General features: G+C 38.8%; 1 protein-coding gene across 1 annotated transcript; it reads left to right on the forward strand.

Annotated features, from left to right (window-relative positions):
- The first annotated feature begins 591 nt into the window (after nucleotides 1–591).
- Nucleotides 592–8540, forward strand: kcnk1b (potassium channel, subfamily K, member 1b). The gene is made up of 3 exons (XM_028603397.1): nucleotides 592–1147; nucleotides 2771–3166; nucleotides 5384–8540. Exons 1-3 carry the CDS (start codon nucleotides 793–795, stop codon nucleotides 5638–5640), a joined length of 1008 nt encoding a protein of 335 aa, XP_028459198.1. The 5' UTR covers nucleotides 592–792; the 3' UTR covers nucleotides 5641–8540.
- The last annotated feature ends 5244 nt before the right edge of the window (nucleotides 8541–13784 follow it).

The following is a 13784-nucleotide window of genomic DNA, read 5'->3' on the forward strand; positions in this document are numbered from 1 at the left end:
GAGTTTCATTTAATTTAATCTAAAAGTTTATATTAAGGAGTCATTAGTCAGTTATTCCTGAAGGTCTGGCAATGCGATACTATTCCTAAACCACGTCTGTCCCATAGACTGTAGGCCTATCATATGTCTCTGCGCACAACCTGCTCCATTCTGCGTCTTAGGGCGTTTCATTGTCATTGTTCCCGATCTTCAGTTACAAAACAACAGGCGAGAAGATAATGACAATGGATTTCTGACATTTTCGATGGCTTTGAATTGAAACTGAAAGACGTCAAACCGGATCATCAGACTAGCCGGGAGGAGAGAGATTCTTACGTCATACAGCCTTTTTCGCCGCCACATCACTTGCTGCCTTCATTGACATTTGGAGCTCGAAAATACCATAATTAGCCTACATTCAGGAGCCTTTAATTTAGTGTTTCTGAAATAATATAAACGGTAAATTGTAGGCTAGATTAATATAAATTGCATCATTTTAGAAAGTAGGCACCAATGTGCTCTTTTGGCCTATCCCATGGAGGATCTCAGCTTCTCTAGTCAAAATAGGCTACTCTTCTCATCCAACAATACTGATATTTCCGACAGCACCTGAAAGCCTCATATGCCACAGCAGGTTTCGCGGAGGGGGAAGAGAGAATCCTCATTTGAGCTTTGTACAACATCCCTCTCTTAAGGATATATTTCGCTAAAATAACGCGCAAGGCGGTTGAATTAATAGCCAGTTTAGTAGGCTATTGTATTTATATTATAAACCCGTAACGTAACACCGAGGTGATAGGCTACCTCTTGAAAATGCTTCAGTCTCTAGCCAGCAATTCGTGTGTGCGGTTGATACAAAGTCACAAATCGACGTGGTATTTTGTATCTCTAGTCTTGGGGTATATCCTTTATCTCATATTCGGCGCTGTTGTCTTTTCTTCGGTTGAGCTGCCTTATGAAGACCTCTTGCGCCAGGAGCTGAGGGCCATTAAAAAACAGTTCCTCCAGGAAAATGAATGTCTATCCGAAGAGCGTCTAGAACGTTTTCTAAAGAAAGCCCTGGATGCCAGTAATTATGGGGTTTCCATCCTCAATAACGCCTCAGCTAACTGGAACTGGGACTTCACCTCTGCGCTGTTTTTTGCAAGCACCGTGCTGTCCACCACAGGTAAGTGCTGGTCACCGCCGATAACCTCAGGCTGGATGCACCATGCAGCCGACCAGGTGCGCAAAATAAGATAGAATAGGCCTCTATTTTTTACAACCAGCATTAATCTTATGTGTGCTCCTGTTTTGGCAAAACATCCTTAGTCTGACCTGGGCCTACTGAATGTAACCATAGTCAGGTAGTGGAAACTAAAATGTTTCATGCAGAATGTGATAGCCTAATTGTAGGGTGTTGTTGCCATTTTATACACATTAGCCTACAATAATTATGTCACTATTTCAATCAGGCCACAAACCTTGCAGTTTGTTGCATTTGCTCTTGATTATCTGGTTAGTTAGGCCTACAGAAGCTAAAGCTATGTGTTCTATCTTGCATTTATGTTGGCACAGCGTACACTGCCTTGCAGTCAGTACAGCCTTTGATAAATATAGCCTTACATTACTGTAAATGAACAGCCCTCTTGCAGAATATACAGTAGGGCCCATATTGCAGTATTCCAGACAGAAGCAGGCCTATATCCAATGCGAGGCACTGAAGCACACACATTTCAGACAGTTTAATATAAACATCATCTCCCTTTCCCCCCAGGCAATCACATGTTCCAATTCAGGCAAAACCTAAACACATAGTTTTGTAGATTTTCTTTTAAGGCAGTTTTGCACAACACTGTGCATAGAGTCTTTTCCTCTTATCTTGCTCAAGAGGACATTGCTTGCGAGCTTGTGAGCCAGGATTCATAAAGAACTTTGGTCTTACCACAAGGCTGCAGTTATCTCAGAGGTTTCAACATAAATAGTTGTGCTGATACCTAACGGTACAGCAGTGGCTTTCTGAAACCTTTCCTGTTTTAAGTCTCATCAAATTTATGTTGATGGTTAAACAGAGAATTTACAGACACGTCGATCAGATAGAGCTCTGACTTTTTTAGTCTCAAAACGTTTTGTGGTTTTGTGACTTTTTAATAATTGCAATGGCACTTTGAGAATTATTTTTTTCCCACATTATTTTTTAGCACTAACAACAGGCTAGTTCCAAAAAAAAACTACCATACACCCTGATGAGATTGCCTTTAATTCTCACCAGAGGAAAACCAGTGTGCAGCCGTACATTGATCTTATTCTTAACAAAAGTAGTTGCATTGTATTTAATAAATAACAAGCAGAAGCTGAAAGTGAATTGTTTGGGATATTTAACAACACATCACAAGCAAACCTAATGCAATTTCCTCATTTGCACACTCTTGTTAGTGAGCCACGGTATCTTTAACACTCTTTTTGGTCTACTTCACAAGAACATGTAGGTTTTACCAGCAATACCTCCTTCACATTAACATCACTTTGAGATGGTTCTCAGTAATTATCCTCTACCTGCCTGTGAATGCTTTAATTAAGCCTGTACCTTGTTTATTGTCTGTTCCTCTGTTTAATGCATATTATACTTAATTAGTGACAGTCTGTTCCTGTTATTTTATTTCTCAATTAAATTGGGAAATTAAATTAACATGGTTGCTCAAGAACCTGTTTTAGTTTCAATAAGCCCAAAACAGGCTGAATTCCAAACCTGTTGAGATGGAGTGCACACATGTACACAAATTAATGTTCTGTCCTGTTTGTTTTCCTACAGGATATGGTCACACAGCACCACTGTCCGATGGCGGGAAGGCCTTCTGCATTATCTACTCAATGATTGGCATCCCCTTTACCCTCCTCTTCCTCACTGCTGTGGTGCAAAGGATCATGGTGTTCAGCACGCGGAGGCCGGTCATGTACATCCACAGGCGCTGGGGCCTGTCCAAGCCACTGGTGGCTATCGTACACGCCACTCTGCTCGCCACTTTGGCCGTCTCTTGCTTCTTCCTCATCCCTGCCGCCATCTTCTCAGCGCTGGAAGAGAACTGGAACTTCCTGGAGTCCTTCTACTTCTGCTTCATTTCCCTCAGCACCATCGGTCTGGGTGACTACGTACCTGGAGAGGCCACTAATCAGAGGTTCAGGGAGCTTTACAAAGTGGGGATCACTGGTGAGTGCTGATGATTCTTCATACTTTGAGCTATTTCCATGGCAAGGTGGTGGCTTACTGTCCATTTTCATCCTTATTGAGGTGTTTGTAGTGAGTCATTGTAAACAGCATATATTTACATTGTCAAACCATTTATGCTGTGAGCCAAAATATATTACAGAACAGACGACGGGCATTGTGTCTGTTTCAGGATCCCATTTCTCATAAACTCTAACACTTCATGTTGCAAAGAGGATATGAGTGCTTGCTTTGTTTGCATTGGAAGAACAGGAAGCATGCTATCCAGCAAAATAACCCCAATAACATCATATATCATTTGTGCAACACTATGTAACATGTAGTATACATGTATGGATAGTCTAAATTTGTTCAAGTTAATCTTAATGTCTCAGAATTGTTAGAATATCCCATATAGCATGTTTTATGATGGTGGACTTTGATCTGCCTGGGTGTGACGCATGTGACACAATCTGCTGAGTCTATTTCTGGACCCGTTTAGTGAAAACGTGTGTAAAAAAAAAAAAAAAAAAAAAGAAAAGTGGAATGTCATGTGTAATTAATAAACACATGCGTACAAATACACAGATAGCATTCCAATATATTTGTTCCTCCTAAGAACATTTTGGTTTTGTATTGGCATAAACTGATGGATAAGATTTTGACATACATCAGTTATTGCACTTACAGCTTTGGGTTATAGACAAAAGGAGATGTGACATATACTTTTACCTGACAGATGTAGTAGGAATTATATTGCTAGCAATATACTTTTGATTTTAAAATAGGTCGCTATTACAAAACTAAACTGAAAACAAAAAAATAGAAATCAACCCCTACAGCATTAGAAATGACCTGTCCTGCTCACACAGTGTCATGGACATTTTTACAACAGGAAGCATATATTCTGCAAAACCTTTCACTGCAAACTTCTAAACAATGCATAGCTCATTAAAAAGGGTTCAGTTGCAAAATCTGTAATTTTTTCTACACGTTTACATTTTTAAGTGTATGCTGCTGAAAAAGCAACATTTTGACATCCTATTTGTTTTTTTCCATGCTGTTTTAAAGGCCTGTTAATCAGTCAGGTAAGAAAACATAGTGCAGTGCAGGGGACCGAACGAGCCATGGCCTAATGGAGAGCAGCAAGGCATTGATTGCATTTTCTGGGTGATTGTATAGCTTGCTGTCAGCAGCATTGTCAGAGCTAATAGTGGAAAAAAATAAAGTCAAATTCAATTTCAACCCATGCGCTCTTGACAAGCTGTGGGTGTGCATGAATGTCGAACAGTACTCCAGTGAACTGTCATCTGCATGTGTGTGTGGGTGTGTGTGTGGTACGCACCAGCCAGAGAGACGTCATTCAGTAGGAAGAGAAGCCTGTGACAGAATGTATTTGTTTCCACAAATAACACAAGACACATTTGTACAACTTCCTCTGTGAAGAATTACACGTCCGTAACGGAAGTGAGTGACATCATTATTTGGATCATTAAAACCGAAGAGCAAGACACAGTTTTGCCACAAATAATGAAACAATTCATGTTGTTTGCTCAAGTGTTTTGTTTGTCTTGTTCTGCCCATGCCTTTAATGCTAAGCAGTCACTGCTTTTGTGATAAGCATTTAAGACATAGCACTTCTCTGTGTACATACAGTAACAAAAGGGATTTCTAATGTATTTTAAACAGAAATGCACCTTGGGTTGCTGGGGAGTTGCAAGGGTATTTTTAATGTTAGATGCTGCCAAAGATGGTTTGCTTGTATCAAGTGAAAGCAAGTCAGTGAAAGACCAATGAACATCTCACTATTCAACAAAGCACACGCTCTGTTATAACTTGGTTAGTCACTGCCCTCTTGTGTCAGTGCATGTAAGCAACTGACTAGATTAGCCTTCACCCTCTAATAATATTACATTTCACTTGCTATTATTTGCTGGTTTTATTGTTTCACTTCTTTTTAATGTGCTTAATGTATTGGTTTTATTGTAAAGTGTCTTTGAATACCTTGAAAAGCGCTATATAAATAAAATGTATTATTATAATTAATAAGTCCCATAAAGAAAGGAATATTCAAGTTATTTATTGTCAGGCTTATAAAATGCGCGGTAACTGTTTGTTTTTGGCTGTAGTGTTATTTCAATATTTTTTATCATTTAATTATGCTACTCACTTTGTCTAATTACTCCCTTCTTCTTTTTCCTTCTACATGTGTCTCGTCAGTCTACCTGATCCTGGGTCTGATAGTCATGCTGGTAGTGCTGGAGACCTTCTGCGAGCTGCAGCAGCTGAAGCAGCTGAGGAAGATGTTCTATTTGAAGAAGGAGAAGCCGCAGGACCACCTCGCCATTATGGAGCACGACCACCTGTCCTTCACTACTGTGTCCAACAGAGCCACAGCTTACACTGAGGGCAAAACCCCGACATTTGATAGCGTGCCAGCTCTGGCCTCCCCCAATGACGATCCCATGATCCAGTAAACATCGACACAGCAAACATCTATTGCAGGATGAAAATGGGAAAGTAGTGGGTAATGCACGCCAGACTGTAAGTAGATAGAATGAGTAGATCACGTCTCAGCTGTAGGCATTCTGCAAAGCTCAGCCCTGCAAATTTTACTTGTAAAACTAGTTGAGACTATTCAGATCAAGCAAACAAGCTTCTTTATCAAACCACAATACTGACAATATAGGGCTATGTAGGAGAGATTAATGTATGCACATTAATCAGGGAGAAAATTAATATTTTAACAGTGACCATAAAGACATAGCCAGCGATAAAAGAAAAGCCTTCCGCTGTATTTATGACTCACAGGAGATACGCTCCGTTATGAGCTGTGATATTTATTGCATATTTAGGAACATTTTAGAAAATAATTGGTCTCTTAAGTCTAGCTGAAAGATAGGGCAGTGCTCTATAGTCTGTGACAAAATAGAACCTAAACATGTACGTATCTTATAAATAGAGATGCTTGAAAGGTATTTGGAATGTACATAATCAGGTAAATGTTTTAAGATGTACAGTATAGCTTAAATTAACACACCTGATAAAGATGAGCCAAAGTGTAGCCAACACATAAGAACAGCTGTTTTCCCATTGTGTGTCGACTGACCGAGAGCTTGCAGTCGATCATGAACAAAGCATCTGAAAGAATAGACAATGCATTTAATGACTAAGTTGTCTGAGCTCAGAAAAAGATATCCTGAAAGTATAATATTTTTGAATATGAAGTGTGCAAACAAACCCCACAAAACCCAGAAAGAAACTTAAGATAAGATTAGATAACATAGACTATTAATCCCACACTGGGGAAATTCCTGTGCTACAGCAGCTTAAAAGAAAAACATGTACACACATCAGAAGAACACAAATACGCATTACATAGACATAGGAGAAATATGTATATGCAGAAAGTATTATAAGAAATAGAAAAAAACATTGAACTATTTACTCTGCATATAAGAACATAGTTTTACAGTCTGTTTTGCAGCATTTTTGGCTCATCTTTATGGAGGCGTTAACTATTCTTGTCGGACTTCATGTCGTCACACACTTCATTGTGAGGGATAGTATTTGTCTGCAGGTGTGTGTTTTCTGTACATGTTGCAATGCTATTTAAATATCCATGTGTGATGATAAGTAGCACTATAATTTATTGATTTGTCTGGCTTAATGTGTGCTGGACTGCTGAAAAGGGAAGTAGAGGTTAGCCAAGCTTAAAAAAAAGGGAACCACAGAGTGCTGACTGGCCCGTTGCATTTTACTGTCAATAAAGAGAGCTCAGTTTGCACGTATACTGGAGCCAGGCAGGAGTACTGGGGGAAAAAACATAACTGTTTGGGATTTCTCAGAGAGAAAAGGGAAATGATTTCAAAGATTTTATCGGTTAAAACAGGAGATCTTTTTTAATGGAAAAATAATGGTACTTTTGATGTGGATGATCTGTAAAGGCTCAATAATGGCGTTAACCAAAAAAAAGGCACAAGATGTCGAAATAAACTATTTTACTGTATTTACATAGTTTGAATGTAGAAATGTATATTTTTTGACATGAGAAAGATTTAAAACACTTTAGTAGTAATTAATGAAAGTAATTCACTACTAGAAACGTTGCATTAGGGAAACTTCAAGCAGCAGGAGTGCAGCTAAAACATTCCAGTTCTGTTTATCTACATCGGATCTGCTCATCAATCAAGAATAACTTCCCAAAAATTTGCATACTAAACTTGCAAGTTTGTATGACTTTTGACTGTTTGTTTTTTTTTCAAAGATTTGTATCTGAAGGAAAAAGGTTGTGACAGAAGTACTTAATTTCATCCCTTTATCCATCCTGCAATATTCCGCTTGGCGCAAATAGACACCCAAACGTACAGTGTAGCATACTGCTGCAATGCAGACTTATTTGTCATGGATCCTATTTTAGTACGTTTAATAGAAAGACATGCATATGTTATACATTTGAGCTATATCTCAGTATCTGTGTGGAGCTGAAGTTTTAATCTCATCTTTCTCTGCTACATCGCCACATCAAGACACAGTCGCAGCCTTTTATGAAGTCTTGAATGTAACCTTCTTTATGCCGTTTGCTACAGCAAGATTTAAGGCCTGCACAGAGTGCAGCATTACACTTTGCTGCTCAGCTGGCTCTGTCAGTTTAGTGATGACAAGTTGATTTGAAAACAGTGTTTTCATGACCGCTTGCAAAATTAGCTTTAAGTGTGTCATCATCTGAGTTACTCACTGATCTTTAATATTGTATTTTATAGATCAGTGGGATTGTAGTTTTCTTTTTCATTTTTTCACCAGTCTGGGCCTTTGTGTAAACTGTGAAGCATTGCAGCTGTTCATATTATCTGCTGAGGAAAAAAAAGGAGAACTTCATTTTTGCCAAGCTGGGGTTGCTCTTTTACTGTAAGATGTTTCATTGTTTTGTAGATACATTAAAATAGATTGATGTCAAGGCTTTTACCCTTGACATCCCACCCCAGCATTACTGTTTTTGACAGTGTTTGTCACGCACATACAGTTTGTCTTGAGGGTGAGAGCTGTCAGGTAAAGTAGTTCTGTTCAGGGAGAAAATGTTGTGTCAAGGATTACAAATGGAAGCACACTGACATTATTTATTTATGCTGACAAAAGTAACACATTTAGGCAATTTGGAATCACAGGTTTCTGTACATAGATTTTCAGTTGTTTTAGTGCATACTGTAGATTCATATGCATTGATGAGTATTTTAGTGTTACAATACCAGTTTTGTAATACAGGATTGCAATGGAGCACCTAGGTTTTCTGTAATATTCATTTTAGCATAAAAAGTGAATCCATGAACTGTAAAATATCAGTGTATCTTAAATAAAGTGTTGGTTTATTATTACGTAATCTGACTTTTTTTTTTTAAATCTTTTCCATCTGACTGTATTATCTAGAGCTAGTACTGTACATGTGTTCAATGCCAATCAAAACTAACTGATCCAGTGGGAGGTCATTGGTTTTGTGCTCGGCTGTGTCCCTGCAGCAACACGTGTGCTTATATAACATGCAGTTACCATAAAAGTGTACTTCAAATGAATACAATTAAGGTTGAGAGTTGTGGATAATTGCCAGGCTTTTCCATATACAAAACACTTGGGTGAATTGTAAAGAAGAGCAGAATAAATGGCAATGAATGTGATTCTCTGTTGGGTCTTGGGTAGCATTTTTTTGTTTGTGTTGCTACTTTAAAATACTATTTTAGTTATTTGTCTTATCTTTGAATATGAAATGGAGGTGTGGACTCCATCATTGTCTCCATTATAGAAGAGCAGTAATTAAAGTTGGAGGTGAAAAAGAGGTCCACAGATATCCCAGCCTTTAATTAACAAGAAACGCTTTCTTATTTGAGCATACAAAGCAATGATTTGCACATCAGACACATTATATGTGGCACTTCATAAAAGAGGGGACATTGGTAGCTGTTGAAGGACACTGATTTATGATAAGAACCTGTGAAGACCAACAAAGCTCTAAAATGTGCAGTATATATTAGTGGCTTTGGTATTACTGTACTATATCTAGCACACAGAAATACATAGAAAATGAAACAAAATGAAAAATGTAGGTATTGTTGCGGCTGTAAGCAATCCAAAAAAGTGCTGCCGCGAGGGGCTAAACACAGAGATACACACTGTGACACCCTTGAGATTGTATTGCAATGATTTTTTATTCTTCTTCTTCCACACGTAAAATACACTTAGCACTGCAGTTAACAAATGTAATTGTTACCTGGTGAGTAGAATAATTGCGTTAATGCAGCGTGATGCGGTCAACAAAAGTGTTCGCTCCCAGGCTCACCCCCTTTCTGTCAATGCCCAAAACCCAGGTGCACAGGTGAAGCAAACAAATAGACTATCACTTCCGCTCAAACCGCGATAAAACGCCCACCACCCACAACATCAGAGCACAACACAATAATCAACAAACAACATGAATGAGACCATAAACAGAAGCCAATATGTGGCTCCTACAGGTATATTCAGTTTAAATTATCTGATTTCCACCTTATTCATCTTGGTATTACAGAATATATTGTATTTTATTGCCCCGGGCATCGTATGTCTCAGAGGAAAGTGAATTGATTATGGTTTGTTTAAGGTGCTGAAAGACAATACAACACTTTTTTTATTCAACAGCTGTAACTCTTGTTGATCAGGAGTGTAATTAGCTCTGACGTGAAGCACCTCTCACTGCTGGGCCACTGAGCCGACAACCATGCTATTAAGTTGAACTACCTGAATAAAGATGAGGCAAAGGCAGCTCCTGGCAAAGTATTCATTGGATGCACCTTATGAGAACACAATTAGCTGTGGGCGCACAGTGCACAGTAATTGAAAATAACTGTTGAGGATTCATTTACATAATGGGATTGTAAAAAAAATATTGTGATCAGATCAAAATCCCTGCTTTGAAGTAAACACGCATGCTTGAATGTGTATTATATTATGCACTGTACATTTCTGGAAGTTAATTATAATAATCTGCATCCTGGTAAATGTCGATAAATGAGTTTCTTGAGTTACATACCTGTTCACATGTAAAAAACAAACAAAACTAAATCAATGTTGAATACTCAGAGGGGAGAGCATCCCCTTGCTGGAAATGAAACATTCTGCATGCACAAGCAAAGTCTGTATCTTACAGCAAAATGAGACTGCATTTACTGACTCTAGAGACTCAACAATGCCACAACCTTTCTCTACTTAATTTGTTTTTCATTTGTTCCCACACGCAAACATGCACATACAGTACAGTTGTCAGTAGACGACGCCAGGCTGTCAGTCAGGAGTGTATCAAGCAGAACGGGACTATGCCCTGAAGGCGCATCGCTACACACTGGAATGAAATGTTCCTGCCGGTCCTTGTCATTAATATTGTTATTTGATCTTTTTGCATCATTCATATGCACACAGGAAACTACCATAGCCTGAGCTGTGAAGATAAAAAAGAATGTAGCTTCACACTGCAATAATTTTGCATCTATGTGCTGAAAGTGAGAAATGCATTATTTCACTGAACCTAAAGCTATTCTTTAAGAAATCCGGATGTGCCCTTGGTTGCATTACTGTACAAATAATTCATGTGTTCTGTTGTGCATGTGTATCCAGCAAAGCCCAAGAGTAACACACACTGCAGCAAAATATGCGATGCTTGACATTTCATCAGTCAGGTTTTTCAACAAGTCCACTGTTGCAACTTTGGCTCCTCATTTGCCAGTGGTCCAGAGACTCAGGGGTCACCCAGGACAGGAGGTGGGTTGGACTGGCATCTACCCTATAGCACCGCTTTCTGGTGGTGGAGCAACTCTATTTATATCCTGACACACACACTGGGACTATGGGAATGCAGGAGGCCTCAAGCACAAACATTCCCCACTGCCAACTCTGTAACTGCTCTCCTTTGCTACTGGAAACACTGCTTTCATTTTGGTGGAGTAAAGGGATTATAGATTATATTTTCTAAATCATAGTGTGGATTTGCTTGAATTAATGTACGCAATTTGAGGTTGTGGTAGTGCACAACAGTCCTATTTTCTTGGCATAGAAGGCATGTATATATACACAGTATGTTCAGAAATGCACCAGGAAACACAGCAGGACATACACACTGCCCCAGTTAACTCTGTCTTGAATGTATAAGATGTGAGACAAACTGACAGGACCAGAAGAAGGGAGAAGAGAATAGAGTGAGAGGGGGGGGGGGGGGTGAATTGATGCTGCAGCCATTCTCTCTCTCTTGCAAATATTCTGCAGTTAAACCTCCATCGCTGCAGTGTGTCATGTTTAGAGAACATCAGGACTCACAGTTGGCTCCCCTCATGTTTCAGACAAAGAAGACACATGCACCTTTATTAGGTGCTGAATAACAAATATGAATACATGAAAAGGGGAACAGCACAAAAACTGTATCCTGCTGTTGTTTTCCCAGGAGTTCAGATTTCTGACGAAAGCCATTACAGGTTGTCATGCTGAAACATTTAAAGCAACTCTTGGGAATGCAACAGCACGATGCACATTTTTCTTTCTTTTCCACTTTAAAATCCCACTGGGATATGAGTATGATATACAGATGTGATGACAACTAATTGAATGACAAAAAGCAAATAGTCATGTGCCTTTGACCAACACAACTTGTATCAAATCATAGGCACATGAAGGAACAATACTGACAATTGCCATGTCAGTTATATAACACTATCAGAGTGCCTTCACAATAACCTCAAAATGGCCTAATTCACGAGAGCTCGTCCTCACCAAGTATTTACAACCCAACAAAAATAATTGGTTATAAATATTTGGAAGAAGAAATGACTTGTTTTAAGTGGCGAATGTCAGACAACCTTCAGGGCTGAGAAGCATGGTGCTGAGTTTCCCCTCGCCGACATGGAGTGACCAATTACTCTGAATCCCTTTTGGCAAATTGGGCAAAGAATATGCAGCTCAGACATTTATAACAGGAGAGGTGCACGAGACCAAAAAGCAAGAGGATTTACATGTCAAAAACAGATCTAATATTGTTCAATGTATTAAAAACATGTTTTATTTATAACAATGGCTGTGAATGTTTAATGGTAAAAAGTAGTCATGCAATTAGAGGGTGGCCCAGTTCAGTCACTGGTTATATTGATGTCTGTAAGCAAAGCAAAGTTTATCATCTATGTGTAAATTAAAAACGTTTTACACAACACATTCTGTGTGAACTATATGTCAAACTAAAAAGCACCTCTGAAGTTGCAGTTTCCTGCTTTTCCAGACGTTTCATTTAATATTAATAGCAGCACAACAGAGAAGGGACTATGCATGGATACTTCTAGAACTTTAATCATGTTTTTTTTTATTTTTGTCATTTGTCAGCAAAACTAAAAAGTGAACATCTAAGAATGGAAATCAGGGCGGTTAAGTCTGGCCAGAAAAGAAGACTGAAGATGGCAATTTTTTCTTCCCACTGGAGCTGTTTGCCTCTGCAGCTAACTGGTTCACAATGTTGACACATAATAGCGTCTGCTGGTCCTCTCATCCACAGAGATTCTGGCTCCCCTCCAGCTGTGTGTCAACCTTACCAATAATGGCAGCTAAATAACAAATATACCCTAAAGAAATCACAGGCCCTTTGGGACTACAGGGTGCCGATTCCATAAAGGTTATGTTTTCTCCTGGCTGAAATAACATTTCTTCCTTAGCAACAGAGGAATAGATGTGTCTCTCTGGATTATAACAATACATTGCTCCTCTTGTTGGCATATGCAAAAGTCGCTAATCAAATGCTGAGTAATAATGAGATATAAAATGTTTATAAAACTTAAGAAGTAAGTACTTAAATACACTATGAATGTGACCTTTTCACTGGGCTTAGAGTGTCACTTCTCCATCTGCACTGGCCAATCAGCAGTGGCCTGTCACACTGTTTCCAGGCTGACAACTACATTAAATATTGATGGTGAGAAGACAGAGGATATGTATCTTCTTCTTTTTTTTATTGTATGAAACTGGACACAAGAGTGATCAGGCTTTTGCGGTTGCTTCCCCAAGACTCAGGAATAAGTTGCCCCCTGATATTGGCACAACTACAGATGTTGCTCTTTTCAGGTCTACTGAAACCTGTTTAGAATGGCTTTTAATACTAAGTAGTGGTGTGACAATTTCATCTTCCTGTTTCTATGTAACCTTTTTCTACTGTTTTCTACGTTTCGTTCTTCTTATTGCAAGATATGTTGTTCTATTCTTAGTTCCTGATGTGAAGCACTTTGGATACCTGCTGGTTGTTGTAAAGCGCTATACAAATACATTTTGATTGATTTGATTGATTGAAGAGAGTAAGAGAAATAATGGAATTAGGTTTATAACATAATGGCTTTTGTTTCTGATTAACTGCTCATACACGTTTTTGAGAATACTGAAAGGACCTAAAGGGGAGGTTATGATGAAGGATAGTGAAATATTTATCCCACTCTTGCACTGTTTTTTACCATGACTACAGATACCACAAGTAACCTGGATTACTTGATTTCTCAGGATGTAGAGCTCCCTTGAGAAATGTGCCTTATTAAAGTAAGCCCTTTTCACAGAAGACATTTTGTCATGTTAGTAGGAA

Source organism: Perca flavescens, chromosome 17 (genome assembly GCF_004354835.1).
Source record: "Perca flavescens isolate YP-PL-M2 chromosome 17, PFLA_1.0, whole genome shotgun sequence".
In the NCBI taxonomy this organism is placed as follows: Eukaryota; Metazoa; Chordata; class Actinopteri; order Perciformes; family Percidae; genus Perca; species Perca flavescens.